Below are 16164 nucleotides of genomic sequence, written 5' to 3'. Positions count from 1 at the left end.
TAATATATGGGAGTTATTCATTTTGAATTAACATAATTCTTCGAAAAGCCTTCTCAGTTGTATACATTAACAAGCAACATTCTTTGATGAAATATGCTTAGTCTCTGTATAGAAGGTAAGGCCACGGTTGATTGCTTTTGCTGCTTGCTTTTCCATGTTTCAGTATCTGAACCCATAGAAAAGATAAAGACATAGAGATTTTCTATCATCCACATCTGTTGCCCAAAATCTTGACAAAATAAGATTAGATGTGGAGACATAGAGATTTTCTATCATCCACATCTGTTGCCCAAAATCTTGACAAAATAAGATTAGATGTGGAGACATTCAATACCAAAATTATATATTCCTTTGAAGTTTCTCAACACACGTTTTGGTGCACGCCAATGAGGATCTTTGCTGTGTCGACTAAGCTTGCTTTTCATAAGAAATATTTAGGCGAGTCATGATTTCCTAAATAAGACTAACAACAAGTTGCTTGTACAAAGTCCCATATGCATGGTAAATAAGACTATCAAAAACAAGTTGCTTGTAGAAAGTCCCATATGCATGTAATTTATAATTGATGTTGGAAATTTTTAGTTTGGCTCTATATTTGTTGCAATTGTCCATATTAAACTTTTCCAATAGTAGCTCCTTGATAAACTTGGATCAAGTAAAAAATAAACTACTTTGTTGTCTCCATACCTCAATGAAGAGATCCCAAATTTGTTTCATATGAAACTCATCAAAAAGATCCACTTTCACTTCACTTATAACAAGATTTGTTGCTATCGGTATAAATAAGATTATCCACGTATACAAAAAGTAAAATAATATGATTTGCCTTAAAGAATATATAAGTTTGGATCACACTTACTTTAGATGAAACCACTTTGCAATAAGAACTTATCAATTCTTGAGACTATATAAAGTCTTTGAGAATTTGCAAACCAGATTCTCCTTGTTTTTAACAAGCTAACCCCGTGATTGTTTGACATATACGTAAGAATGCACTTTTTGACATTAGTTTGAATCACATATTAATCATAATGATTGGACAATCCTAATGGTATTCATTTTAATCACGAAAGAAAATGTTTTCTCAAATTTAGTACCGTCCTTTTGCACATACCCTTTTGCCCCACAAGCCTTGATTTATGCTTGTCAATGCTATTATCATCATTATATTTTAGCTTGTACATCCACTTTTTACCAGTATCCTCCTTGCCTTTTGGAAGTGGTATAAGTTGTAAAGTATTGTTCTTCATAATGGAGTTGTACTTCTCATCCATGGCTTGCTTCCATTTCTTGTGTTGAGGAGCTTCTACAAATGATTTAGGTTATAAATTTTACAATACATTTGTCATCACGACAAAACTCACATATTTCTCTCTCACATGATAGAGTTAGAGGCCTGCTTTACTGCTTTCGAGTTGCTCGCTACTCGTTGCTAAGTTGGGCCTTGATTTTACTATCTTTGATGGTCTTCAAATATTACCGTGAAGGCTTCTTCACAATATTTAGAGGTGTCTCCTCTTCGAGAACAGTCACTTCTTTCCTTAGATTGTTTTAAGGCGAGTTTTGATGCGATGATACATCGCTTTGATATGCGATGATACATCATTATCATGGGATGAATTGTTGACAAGTATTGGACCCGCGCGTTGCTGCGGCCGACAGGTAGAGTTCTAGAAAAAATAAACTCAGTTTCTCCAATTTAGGTCATGTTTTAAGTAAACACAATACATTATTTCAAGTGACTTTATATATATATATCTTAAAATAACATCCATGTCTCGTAGATTTATGGCGAAAACAAAAATATCATAGTAATGTAGCATACAAAGATGCAAAAAAGGACCAATATTACATATTCTCAAAATGCACCACAAAATACGTATTCTCAGTCAGTAATGTCAGAATCAACAAATTGAATTCTTCTCTTGTGAGAAGGATCATTCAATTGTCTCCTCATCACAATACGCTCTCTATTGTAAAGCGGTGATCCATCCCGCACATGCTCTACTATCGATGAATGCAAAGGACCTGCACAAAACGAAACAATGATAAATCAAATCTGCACATAACGACACATCGATAAATAAAATCTCAAAAAAATCTTATAATAGAAAAACATAATCAAAATTACCTCGTACAATAGAACATCGAGTGGATGGTACATGAGGAGCTCTAGTATAAAACGCATAACGAATACCAATGGCCATGATGGATGTAAGAAACACCCACTCATCGGGTACTGAATACCCCTCAAATGATGCAAAGCATCTGTCCATCTCTCTCCAAAACAAATACACACCCCACTCCTCATCAGGAACACCAATCCCGTACATCTCGATGCCTTCGTCGACAACTCTTACCATAAACGTATCAATGTCATGTAATATCCTAAAATCAAAGCATAACAAATAGGTTATACAATTATTTATATATAGGTTCAAAAAATATTCATACAATGCCTAACAATTACACTTATACTTACCCATCCCTATAAGCATCAATCATAATCCCTGCTACGTGACCTGCAGTAATAGGAGCTGACCATAGCGGTGGCTCTGTATACAGATAGACATTAGTATAGAATGTCATGTTCCATACTTTGTAATCAAGAAAAGTTAAGCAAATATAGAGAAAAACTCACGTTCTATCCTCGACAAAGGCATGTCCAATGTAAAGGTAATCTCAGACATGTCTGTAAACAACAAAAATAGGTACTTTTACCATGGACAAATATGTATAAAAAAAGAAATCACAACAAAATTAATCAAATTGCAGAACTTAAATAAGAAACCTGACTTGTCACTCTGAAGTCATCAAGATCTCCTTATAAACAATATTGTTTGTTGTAGGTGTATAACTTTGAAGATCATCAAATGAACACTCCACATTAGCGTTATCCTCAAGTAACACCTTCACAGCATGAGGAGACCGTGCTCGTGACAACGCGACATACAGTTGTCCATGAGTAAACACTGGAGTCACCAAATACAACCCCAAGACATTTAGGGTTTGGCCTTGTGATTTGTTTATTGACATGCCAAATGCCAGCCGGACGGGAAACTGTCTCCTCCTCATGGTGAATGGTAGTTGGGCCTCGCTGCATATAAAGGTAATCCGTGGAAGAAATACTCTTTCACCAACTTTAGTACCAGTGATGATTTCAGTCTCCAAGACTTTAGAGTGAAAGGCCTTACATATCATCCGTGTACCATTACAGAGTCCACGTCTTGGATCCAAGTTACGAAGCAAAATAACAGGAGCTTCTAACTTTAAAACCAAGCAGTGAGGTGGATATCCGCCCCGAAGGTCGATTGTGTTCAAAAATTCTGTGGAATACAGGAATGAATTTTCATCATTTTCAAGAATTGAATCTGCACTGAAATATTGCTTAGGCTCACCAGGCATTGCATCCAAAGCTGTCTTATTCACAATATCCACTTGACTGTTTATCGGAGCAAGAATAGCACGCTCACTAAAGTATGAAGCATATGTCGTAGTGATAGCCAATTCAGAGTATACCCAATGTACCAAGTCTTTAAGACTCGATCTTTGTAAGACCATATTACTTGGTAGTGTCACCATCGTATTATCATCGCTACAATCCACTCCATTCCCAATATTCATGACCCACTGTTTAAACTCATTGCATCCATTAGTATTGCTTGATTGAATACGCATATTTCCAGCTAACTTTAGAACTTTGATAGAGTTCCATAGAAAGGAACGACACAATGCTGCATTAACAATATCCTCACGTCTTCCCTTCATAATAACAGGCAAGATTTGTCTAAAATCTCCTCCCATTAATACAACCTTTCCACCAAATGGCTTATCTGAGAATAATACATCTTGTAAGCTCCTATCCAATGCTTCAAAAGCATAACGATGAATCATTGGAGCCTCATCCCAAATAATGAGCTTACAAACTCTCAAAACCTCAGCAAGTTGTCCATGTACAGGGATTTTGCAAGTTGAAGAATTGTTTAGCTCCAGAGGTATCTTGAATCTAGAATGTGCAGTACGTCCATTCGCCAAGAGTAGAGAAGCAATACCTGACGATGCAGTGGCCAAAGCAACATACCCTTGTCCACGTACTCGCGCAAGCAAGCAATTATACAAATAGGTCTTGCCCGATCCCCCCGGACCATCCAGGAAAAAAATGTCACCTGCATCTGTCGCAATTGCATGCATTACAGCATCGAAAGCAACACGCTGGCTATCTGTTAATGTTGACTCCATAGCACTTGACAGGTTATATTGTTCCACAGTATCAAAAGATCTCTCTTCCAAAAGCAATGTATTTTCACCCAAGACTTCCAAATCAGTTCTGTTTAGTTCAGGCATTCCTTCAAAATCTGCCAATGTCCGTCTCTGAGCACGAAGAATTTCTTCCAAATGTAGTAGTGCATGAGTTTCAGCTAATTGTTCAATACCAATAAACTGACCCCTGCTTCTTGATAACTGGTATAGAAAATCTTCTATCATTTCTTCTCGAAATCTCTTCCACAATATTCCTGGACAGGAAGGCTCACAAAATAGCAATATAGTACCAAAAAGACATCTCAATTGCAAGGCATTTTGCATAGATGATGCTTCCTCCATACATGCAACCCATTCAGAATCATCTTCCAGTATCCCTCTGGCAATGCAAGCTGCCTTGAAAGAAGGATAGATGTGACCATTGAGCGAACGCAAATCTTCAAATGACTTAGATCCTTTACATATTGTAAGAAGTAGGCGAACATAGTATGCCTCACCTGCCGAAGGAGCTACAAAGTACATGCGCCCTATAGTGTTTCCAATCTTTCTTTTGGTCCATTTCTTCAACCTGGAGTTCCAAACCCATTGTTGAGGGAAATCACCATACAATGTATTGTTTGCTTCAGGATGTTGTTGATTACAGGTAAACCATTCAGTCATAGTAGTCTTGCCTACATTTTCCCTCTGAAAAACATCTGCAATATTATCATCATCTCTGAAGATAACATTATGACCCCCATCTAAGTGTACCTGCAACCGTTGCACATCAGGCTTCTCATTGTGTAAATCATACTCAAAGAGTCTCCAACATGCCTCTGATGCAGAGACGTAACGTGCATCCAAATACCTCTGAATCTCATCGACTACGCAAGCAGCATTAACATCCCCACCTTGTACAGTGCTAAATCTTATTGTTGCTCTGTCATGCCCCTTGTATATGTACTTGTAAAGATATTTCACTGCTGCTATTGTTGAGCATATTTCCACATTTACATGAGCATTATATGTGACTGAAAGATAAGGGTTATATGGCACAACCCATCTATTATCAACATTACACTTTTTCAATGCCACAGTTCTTCCATCATTTCGACGCATATACACGGGGTAACCACTCTCATCCACAGTAGTCTCTTGTGCAAAAGCTCGTGGATAGTTCCTTGTGCATTTCCCTTTATCCATACAAATTGCACTTGGATTGAATGGCCCACAGGGCCCATGGATATTGCAATGCAACACGACATCATGCAGAGCAGGAAACATTTGCTTGTCAGGCAATTCGGCACATACTAATCTATCATAGTCTTGGACAGTCTTAGGTTTATAGGCACTATCCAAGATCAATAACGTGTGTGAATGAGGCAATCCTCTTTTTTGGAACTCAATGACACTCACATATCCAATCACCTTACCAAAGAGGTCCTTCTTCACGATATTTTTCATCATATCTGAATGTTTTTGGTGAAATACTCTAGTAGTCAAATCAGGCCGGTCACATGCACTTTGCCCCGGGAGTAAAGCATCTAATACCTCTGGCCACTTTGGGTTACAGGTGAAAGTAATGAATAAATCGGGCTTGCCCTTTGAACGAACAATTGCCATGGCATCCTGATAAAGTTGATACATTTGTCGTGGCCCACCAGTAAAACTGGAAGGTAACACTATTCTACTTCCCACTGTCCTTCCTGCAATACCACTTCCACTTCCTTCCACATGAAGCATGTCTGCTAAACCACTATAAACCTCTGAACGCAAACTTTTTTGATTATGGCGTAGCCAAGATAATCGTGACTCTTCAACACTGCAATAGGCATCAACCATAAACTGTTGCAACAACCTTCCACCACGTAGCAAGCATGCATTTGTATCTGGGCGAATTTGCAATCGATAAGCATAGTATTGTCGTTGAGTCACACAATGACCATTTCTCAATGCACTCACTTGTGCATCAGCATAAGGGATTCTCAAGTGCCATCCATCCTCCCCTCTTGGAAATAACATGACGTACAAAAGAGGCATATAGCACCTATGCAAATTAGAGATGTGTTTGCATGTGCCTTCTCGAGTATGCAATAAAATATCACGACGACCAACATTATGATCATCACCTTGACCAATCATGATACCAGCAATCTCGGAAGCTGTTGGCATTGAGTACTGCCTAGATGTGGATTTCGTCTCACATATAGTCATTTTCAAATCCAAACTTGGATTGTCACTCAACATTCTTCCCACATACTTAAAAGCTTGTGCAAATGGATTAGAAGTGTGCATCATCGATTGAAGTGCTTCTAGGGTTGTGGATTCCAATCCATTCATGACACCTAGTCGATTTTGTAATTCGTGCTCAGTATCAAACACATACAACTGTGCAAACTGTGGCTTAGGATTGTACATATTATTGGGGACCAAGGACCCAATCCGATGATAAACAGTCCCATGCACCTTGAAAGTATAGACACTACTATTGTGAAAGAGAGAGTCATCTATTTGTGCACCCAATGATGAAAAAGCCAACACACTATTATAAGCCCTGATGTTTTCTCGAAATTTTTTACTTGTAGTGTCACTACCAATCAAAAGAGACCTTAATGGCTCAGGTGGTTCAGCAAGTGAAGGAACAGACACACGCCCATGTTTACAACAATATTTGCCAAGAACCTGTCCACAACTCATCTTCTTTTCACTTGCCCATAACTGTGCTCCACAAAACCGACACTCATGTGTCATCCCTCCTAATGAGTGACTTAAAGTGCACGAATATACCAAAGGCCAAGTAGCTGCATGTGTACCTTGTACGGGCGGGAGTTCATGGAGGATAGACAAAATCCCTCCCTTTCTTTTTTCAAATACATAAGAGGTAATTTCTTCGATACTCTCCCTTCTTATTGTATTAGCAAATGGTACTTCTCTCTCTTCATGGGAAAAAAAGGAAGACATTGTAATTGCATTACCCTCATTTACTCTTCTAGCTGCATTATAAGAGGTCCTATTTCTAGCGATGAAGCGACGGTACCTTCTTGTAAGTCTCAAACTTTGAACCAGTGATATCCCTGAATAAACTCCACTTGCCATTTCCCTTGTTATTTCTTTCAAAAGAGTCCTATTCCTAGCAATTTCACGGCGAACACTTCTAGCACTCTTGTTAGATATCCTTTTATCTCCACCCAAGGCAATTTGAGACCTCTTAGTGCTAGATTGAGGTAAACACATCAAAGTTTCTTTTGCTACTTGTCTTTGTGCACAAAAGGTATCGTTTTCTGCAAGAATCCTATGAGTCTCTTGCATCAATACATCACCGGTATTACAGGTAACATTATGCATCCTTGCATCACAACAATGAGGTTCACTATCCCTTGACTCCTGTGCACATTTTATTTTTTCATTTCTTCTTCTTTTCCTTGGAGCATTCAAGGAAATGGTCTGAAGAGGACACCTCAAACTACGTGTCTCTACCATTCTTGCTATAAACCTAATTCCATCATAAAATAGTAAAGTCATTTTCTTTATTATAAAATAGTAAACATTGAATAAAAATAACAATATTTTTTCTATGATATTTGTGTATACACATAATATACAAATCCCTCATGAGATTTTCTCCAATCTTCACATACATACTAAAAGATTATAAAGCTCTCTCTCTCTCTCTCTCTCTCTCTCTTGGGATGTATATATATATATATATATGTATATATATATATATGTATATATATATATATGTATATATATATGTATATATATATATATGTATATATATATATACATATATATATATACATGTATATATATATCTATACATATATATTTACATGTATATATACATCTATATATACATGTATATATATATATGTATATACATGAATATATACATGTATATACATGAATATATATATATATATATATATATATGTACATGTATATATATATATATACATATATATATATCTATATATATATCCATCCCTTTGACTCAAGCTAGATTGTGCTTAAATGCAGGTAAGTAAATGTCATAAACTTATTTGATCTTTGCCAAGTTTCATCTTTTCTCATGAGCATTAAAATCCTTATGCTCTTATCAAACTATATCGAACTATTCGTATTTAAAAATCATAAATTCTAAAAATAAACATACAATTAAGAAGAAAAACAAAAATAAAGCAAAGTTTTGGTAGCTTACCTCAAAAGACTAAGGAAGAACCAAACTATATGACAAATCAACAATATGGCAGCCCTATGAAAAGCTAATGTACCTACATTGATCCACAAAGTAGAATAGATGAGAGCTCTTTCCATCCCCTTAACTTCATTTCACATTTTTCCTTAAAACTTACATATATAAAAATAACAGACAAAATCTATTATCCTAAAACATTACACTAAGGAAGACCCAAACTATATGACAAATCAACAATATGGCAGCCCTATGAAAAGCTAATGTACCTACATTGATCCACAAAGTAGAATATATACATCTATATATGCATGTGTATATATATGTATATATATATATGTATATATATATATATGTATATATATATATATATATATATATATATATATATATACATGTATATATATATCTATACATATATATTTACATGTATATATATATATATACACACACACACACACACATATATATATATATATACATCTATATATTCATGTGTATATACATGTATATATACATCTATATATACATGTATATATATATATGTATATACATGAATATATACATGTATATACATGAATATATATATATATATATATATATATATATACATGTATATATATATGTACATGTGTATATATATATATACATATATATATATATCTATATATATATCCATCCCTTTGACTCAAGCTAGATTGTGCTTATATGCAGGTAAGTAAATGTCATAAACTTATTTGATCTTTGCCAAGTTTCATCTTTTCTCATGAGCATTAAAATCCTTATGCTCTTATCAAACTATATCGAACTATTCGTATTTAAAAATCATAAATTCTAAAAATAAACATACAATTAAGAAGAAAAACAAAAATAAAGTAAAGTTTTGGTAGCTTACCTCAAAAGACTAAGGAAGACCCAAACTATATGACAAATCAACAATATGGCAGCCCTATGAAAAGCTAATGTACCTACATTGATCCACAAAGTAGAATACATGAGAGCTCTTTCCATCCCCTTAACTTCATTTCACATTTTTCCTTAAAACTTACATATATAAAAATAACAGACAAAATCTATAATCCTAAAACATTACATATATACTTATAAAAAGACAATAACAATGTCACAAATATTACAAAAACATTATAAAATCAACATCCAATGTCTTCCAATGACCAAACCAAGCTTAGAAATCTCTCTCTCTCTTCCCCCCATGTACATATAAGAGACAAAAAGCCATAAAAAGAGAATTTTCTATAAAAAAACCATTAAAAGAGACATTCTCTATAATCTCCATATAAATACTAAGAGATTATATCCACATATATAAATCAATCTCTCTCTCTCTCTCTCTCTCTCTCTCTCTCTCTCTCTCTCTCACAACAATGATATCTGAGAGACAAAAAGAACCATACTTATCATTCGAGTACTTAGAGCCCAAAGTTACAAAAAGAAAATACTGTCATAAGCATTACAAAAGGATCATAACATCAACTTCCAATCGGTGAACCAAATGAATAATTACATTCCACGTGTTTGCAATCTATAACTCATTTTGGTAATCATTATCATTAGAGTACTTAGAGCCCAAACTTTCAAAAAGATAATAGTGTCATAAGCATTACAAAAGGATCATAAGATCAACTCCTAATTGGTGAACCAATTGAGTAATTACATTCCACGTGTTTGCAATCTACGACTCATTTGGGTAAGTAAAGCCCCAAACCTATTCAATGTTACTTTAAGGCTTGATACTTCCATTCCAAGCCTATCAACATGGGCACTTAACTTGTCTTGTTGCTCTTTTATAGCATCAATTGTCTTTCGACAACCAATATCACAAAGGTGTGCTCCAAAAGCACCACATGTATCCATTATGCGGAGGTAGGTAGCTTCGACAATATCCTTGATCTCGTGATTGCCACTTATAATGGCAGAAACTGATTCTCGAGTTGAACTGCTCTCCCCACTTCCATGATTTCTTATGCACTGACCAAGACCAGCAATCAAGCTCTCCACATTTAACACATGGGAGTTTGTGTCGTTGACCAAATGGAGTATATTCTCTGATGTTACATTTATTGTCTTCTTTCCATTTCGAGTCTTCTTACCATGGTTACGTCGCACCCACTTAGTAGAGGTTTTTAGTTTCCTCCGGCATTGCTTAAAAGCATGCATTATTCGTTGAGTCTTCTCATTATCTTCTCTTACCTCAGATTGTTGAGGTCTTGAATACTCTGCACAATGGCTTCTATCCTGAACGTCCATGGAACACCTCACAATTTCCCCCTCGTTATCCATACTGTACATCATTAAGAAATATATTAATGAAATATTTTTCAAATTTTTTTTAATCTAGAAGAAATTATGGATTATGAAAATAATCGAAACGGTGAATCACAAACTAAATCACACGTACGTAGAATAGATTAAGACCCAACTACGCTCAAGTGAATGAATGGTAAAAAGGTATCCACATGATGTATATGTATATGTACATGTATATGCATATGCATATACATACATATATGGTTGTATATGTATTTGTATATGTATATATATATGTATATGCATATACATACATATATATATGTATATGTATTTGTATATATATCTATATATGTCTGAAGGCGGTTCACCTAATTTTAGCTTTTGGGAAACTCATTGAAAAAGATGGCTGAGAGTGCGGGCCCAAGGTATTCACCTAGGAATATGTAAAATATCATGTGAGTTAAACAAAAGGCGCTTACAATTTCATCGACTCACATAAAGTTTTACATACATCCTCGATTTTTTAAATACAAAGAATGAAGAAAGTTCTAAGCTTAACCGTAGTTTATTACCTTGAAGTTAACAAAATGGGTATATTTAAAACATCAACCTTCAATTCCTAGTTTTAGTTTTACTGGCCCTCCTTGTCGTCTTTTTCTCTACATTATCATCGTCGCTGTCCGCAGCTCTTCTCATCGACCTCCAAGGATCAACAGATTAGGGCTTGGACAACCTAGGGTTTGAATAGGCTAGGATTTTGGTGAGATTAGGTTTTGCCTCAGCTTTAAAGAGTTTTAAACTACTCCTTTAGTGAACTCCCTTACACTTATCGTGAGAACCACTCTCTTTGTCTCAACAACATGCATGTTCCCCATGTAGAGGACACATATTGTTTGAACAACATGTATGTTCCCCATGTAGAGGAGACATACTATGTCAACTTTCATAGATAGATGACGACCCAGCGGTCAAAGGTGCCAATGTTAGGGCCTTTTTATTAACTATATAAAATAAAATAATATCTTTTCAACCGGTGTTCAACCGGTCAAAGGCGTCATGACATTTCCAATGCTATTCTATGTTTTTCTTTGGGGAACCAAAATGCCCTTCAATTCCTAGTTTTAGTTTTACTGGCCCTCCTTGTCGTCTTTTTCTCTACATTATCATCGTCGCTGTCCGCAGCTCTTCTCATCGACCTCCAAGGATCAACAGATTAGGGCTTGGACAACCTAGGGTTTGAATAGGCTAGGATTTTGGTGAGATTAGGTTTTGCCTCAGCTGCTCTCTATCGATAGCATAGGGGTTGCGCACCTCCTTTGCCCACGTGGAAAGAGGTGGGGATGTGGTTAATCTTGTATAGATTTTCATGTCCTCACCATTCCTTATCCGGCCCAAGGCCACATCAATCCGCTGTTCCTTTTTTTGGGGGGGCGGTATGAGTACGTCAAAATTTAAAATTGAGAAGAGCAATTAATTAATGCAAAGAAATACTTTTATACTTGTTTTTAGAGATATATATATTGCGGCTTATTTAATTGATACGTCTTCTAAAGAGAGCCAAAAAGGTCCAGAGGCTCTCTCAGCTGCATGGCTCTAAAGCCAGCTTTGCAATCAGCACGTGGGTGTTCCCCATGTAGAGGACACATACTGTGCCAACTTTCATAAAAAAATCTGTTCTTGAAGGCGTGCATGTCAATAATTCGAGCATAAGAGGTATGAGGGGCAATGCAATGCAGAAGGGATTTGGTCCCATGGGCTTCTCAGGTATCACAACAAAAACCAAGACAGTGATCGATCATTTCCTTCTGCCATGGCGAAGGGGCTGCCGTTGGCCACACCGTTGACATCAAGCCGTTCATGTGAATAGCCTCCTCTCCCATCCATGAATGCATCGAGTTCAAGGTATAGATAAATATATATAATACATTTTGTTTGAAATCTTTAGGTAGTCCTCTATATATATATATATTCTATATAAATAAATCTTTTATTTAAAACAAAACAATCCAAATCTTTATCAAACATTAATCAAAAGTCATCAATCTTCGACTTTTTAGGAAGGTTTTGAATTGATGTTTATATTAGGTTGAATCATTAATTATAAAACAATTCATTACAACACTCATGTATACAATTGCATCGAGTTCAAGGTAACAGCGCAGTACCAGTTCTGGTTTGCACTTGGAGGAGGCAAAGGCGGTCGAGGAGCTCGAGGAGGCGAAGGCACGACCACGTGGAGCTCAAAGCTAGCAGACTGAGGTGCCTGGCATACATAGAATAACCAAAATTTTTAAAAATTTGAAGGCTAGCCAAAATGCAACCACTTTTTCTCAATCATTTTTTAATTAAAAAACCCGAATTATTCTACACTTTCTCTCTCTCTCTCTCTCTCTCTCTCTCTCTCTCTCTCTCTCTATATATATATATATATATATATATATATATATATATAACAAAACAAATCATTTTTTATCTAAAAAGTCCAAAATCATTTTACAAAATACACTTTTAGAACTCTTAGGGAATAACCAAAATTTTTAAAAATTTGAAGGCTAGCCAAAATGCAACCACTTTTTCTCAATCATTTTTTAATTAAAAAACCCGAATTATTCTACACTTCTCTCTCTCTCTCTCTCTCTCTCTCTCTCTCTCTCTCTCTCTCTCTCTCTCTCTCTCTCTCTCTCTCTATATATATATATATATATATATAACAAAACAAATCATTTTTTATCTAAAAAGTCCAAAATCATTTTACAAAATACACTTTTAGAACTCTTAGGGAACTAATTTAAAAAGATGGATGAAAATAAGTCTGAGGTGGGGTTCTCCTTAATCCTGTATAGATAGATGACGACCCAGCGGTCAAAGGTGCCAATGTTAGGGCCTTTTTATTAACTATATAAAATAAAATAATATCTTTTCAACCGGTGTTCAACCGGTCACGTGGAAAGAGGTGGGGATGTGGTTAATCTTGTATAGATTTTCATGTCCTCACCATTCCTTATCCGGCCCAAGGCCACATCAATCCGCTGTTCCTTTTTTTTGGGGGGGGGGGTATGAGTACGTCAAAATTTAAAATTGAGAAGAGTAATTAATTAATGCAAAGAAATACTTTTATACTTGTTTTTAGAGATATATATATTGCAGCTTATTTAATTGATACGTCTTCTAAAGAGAGCCAAAAAGGTCCAGAGGCTCTCCCAGCTGCATGGCTCTAAAGCCAGCTTTGCAATCAGCACGTGGGTGTGGTGGGTGGGGCGCTCTCCCTTTAATTGATACGTCTTCTGAAGAGAGCCAAAAAGGTCATGCCCAGAGCTCGTGGGTGTGGTGGGTATCCATCGCGGAGGGGGGCTCTCCCCGGAGCTGCACGGCTATAGTCCTATTCGCATGGTATCCATCGCGGGGGGCTCTCCGAACAATCCAAATCTTTTTTATTTAAATCTTATACACACACACACACACACACACACACACACACATGTGTATATGAAATACTTTTATACTTGTTTTTAGAAATATATATATTGCGGCTTATTTAATTGATACGTCTTCTGAAGAGAGCCAAAAAGGTCCAGAGGCTCTCCCAGCTGCATGGCTCTAAAGCCAGCTTTGCAATCAGCACGTGGGTGTGGTGGGTGGGGCGCTCTCCATTTAATTGATACGTCTTCTGAAGAGAGCCAAGAAGGTCATGCCCAGAGCTCGTGGGTGTGGTGGGTATCCATCGCGGAGGGGGGCTCTCCCCGGAGCTGCACGGCTATAGTCCTATTCGCGTGGTATCCATCGCGGGGGGCTCTCCGAACAATCCAAATCTTATACACACACACACACACACACACACACACACACATGTGTATATGAAATACTTTTATACTTGTTTTTAGAAATATATATATTGCGGCTTATTTAATTGATACGTCTTCTGAAGAGAGCCAAAAAGGTCCAGAGGCTCTCCCAGCTGCATGGCTCTAAAGCCAGCTTTGCAATCAGCACGTGGGTGTGGTGGGTGGGGCGCTCTCCATTTAATTGATACGTCTTCTGAAGAGAGCCAAGAAGGTCATGCCCAGAGCTCGTGGGTGTGGTGGGTATCCATCGCGGAGGGGGGCTCTCCCCGGAGCTGCACGGCTATAGTCCTATTCGCGTGGTATCCATCGCGGGGGGCTCTCCGAACAATCCAAATCTTTTTTATTTAAATCTTATACACACACACACACACACACACACACACACACATGTGTATATGAAATACTTTTATACTTGTTTTTAGAAATATATATATTGCGGCTTATTTAATTGATACGTCTTCTGAAGAGAGCCAAAAAGGTCCAGAGGCTCTCCCAGCTGCATGGCTCTAAAGCCAGCTTTGCAATCAGCACGTGGGTGTGGTGGGTGGGGCGCTCTCCATTTAATTGATACGTCTTCTGAAGAGAGCCAAGAAGGTCATGCCAAGAGCTCGTGGGTGTGGTGGGTATCCATCGCGGAGGGGGGCTCTCCCCGGAGCTGCACGGCTATAGTCCTATTCGCGTGGTATCCATCGCGGGGGGCTCTTTTTTATTTAAATCTTATACACACACACACACACATGTGTATATAATTTTAGATTTTTTAAATAAAAAATCATTTGTTTTGAAACGTGGAATGGCTTGAAACGTGGAATGGCTCGAATTCATAAAACTGTAGTTCTCTGGCTCAGCTGCAGTCGGATCTTATACACACACACACACACACACACACACACACACATGTGTATATGAAATACTTTTATACTTGTTTTTAGAAATATATATATTGCGGCTTATTTAATTGATACGTCTTCTGAAGAGAGCCAAAAAGGTCCAGAGGCTCTCCCAGCTGCATGGCTCTAAAGCCAGCTTTGCAATCAGCACGTGGGTGTGGTGGGTGGGGCGCTCTCCATTTAATTGATACGTCTTCTGAAGAGAGCCAAGAAGGTCATGCCCAGAGCTCGTGGGTGTGGTGGGTATCCATCGCGGAGGGGGGCTCTCCCCGGAGCTGCACAGCTATAGTCCTATTCGCGTGGTATCCATCGCGGGGGGCTCTTTTTTATTTAAATCTTATACACACACACACATGTGTATATAATTTTAGATTTTTTAAATAAAAAATCATTTGTTTTGAAACGTGGAATGGCTTGAAACGTGGAATGGCTCGAATTCAGAAAACTGTAGTTCTCTGGCTCAGCTGCAGTCGGATCTCCTATCCAACGGTAGCACACGGCATATCTTCATGCAGGTCCATTTGTCTAGTAGATCTCCCATGCAAACGCCAGCGACGTCCAGTCTGTTGCGCCCTCCATTTGTCTAGTAGATCTCCCATGCAAACGCCAGCGACGTCCAGTCTGTTGCGTCGTCGTCGGTCTCTGTTCCCCTATACATGCTGAGCCGGCCTATGCCTACGCTCACCTGCAGTGAAAAGCCTACACAGTCTCGAGAGCGCTCCGTCGC

General features: G+C 37.4%; 2 protein-coding genes across 3 annotated transcripts; both read right to left on the bottom strand.

Annotated features, from left to right (window-relative positions):
- Window positions 1-1804: 1804 nt before the first annotated feature.
- LOC147636600 (uncharacterized) lies at window positions 1805-9404 on the bottom strand. Of its 2 annotated transcripts, XM_086799811.1 has the most exons (6): window positions 9330-9394; window positions 8441-8513; window positions 2642-2692; window positions 2483-2555; window positions 2132-2388; window positions 1805-2028 (listed from the first exon to the last, which is right to left on the bottom strand). In XM_086799811.1, the coding sequence occupies exons 3-6, from the start codon at window positions 2688-2690 to the stop codon at window positions 1886-1888; spliced, it is 522 nt and encodes a 173-aa protein (XP_086655937.1). In that variant the 5' UTR covers window positions 2691-2692; window positions 8441-8513; window positions 9330-9394; the 3' UTR covers window positions 1805-1885. The 2 variants fall into 2 exon arrangements, with proteins under 2 accessions (XP_086655937.1, XP_086655939.1); XM_086799813.1 differs by lacking the exon at window positions 8441-8513 and having other exon boundaries at window positions 9330-9404.
- Window positions 9405-10015: 611 nt separating this feature from the next.
- Window positions 10016-12971, bottom strand: LOC147636599 (uncharacterized). Its single transcript, XM_086799810.1, has 2 exons — window positions 12871-12971; window positions 10016-10736 (listed from the first exon to the last, which is right to left on the bottom strand). The coding sequence occupies exon 2, from the start codon at window positions 10733-10735 to the stop codon at window positions 10106-10108; it is 630 nt and encodes a 209-aa protein (XP_086655936.1). The 5' UTR covers window position 10736; window positions 12871-12971; the 3' UTR covers window positions 10016-10105.
- Window positions 12972-16164: the final 3193 nt, after the last annotated feature.

The sequence above is a fragment of the Cibotium barometz genome, chromosome 7, assembly GCF_041138505.1.
Source record: "Cibotium barometz isolate CiBa-2024 chromosome 7, ASM4113850v1, whole genome shotgun sequence".
NCBI classification, from domain to species: domain Eukaryota; kingdom Viridiplantae; phylum Streptophyta; class Polypodiopsida; order Cyatheales; family Cibotiaceae; genus Cibotium; species Cibotium barometz.
Note: the sequence above shows the minus strand (reverse complement) of the source record. Positions and strands in the feature narration are given on the sequence as shown.

Excerpts from the sequence above, each read along its gene's own strand:
- LOC147636600 (XM_086799813.1), bottom strand. The coding sequence starts at position 2,690 with ATGTCTGAGATTACCTTTACATTGGACATGCCTTTGTCGAGGATAGAA. Across the intron at positions 2,556-2,641 it reads GCCTTTGTCGAGGATAGAAC|AGCCACCGCTATGGTCAGCT; the intron begins GTGAGTTTTTCT and ends ATCTGTATACAG. Across the intron at positions 2,389-2,482 it reads ATTGATGCTTATAGGGATGG|GATATTACATGACATTGATA; the intron begins GTAAGTATAAGT and ends CTTTGATTTTAG.
- LOC147636599 (XM_086799810.1), bottom strand. The coding sequence starts at position 10,735 with ATGGATAACGAGGGGGAAATTGTGAGGTGTTCCATGGACGTTCAGGAT.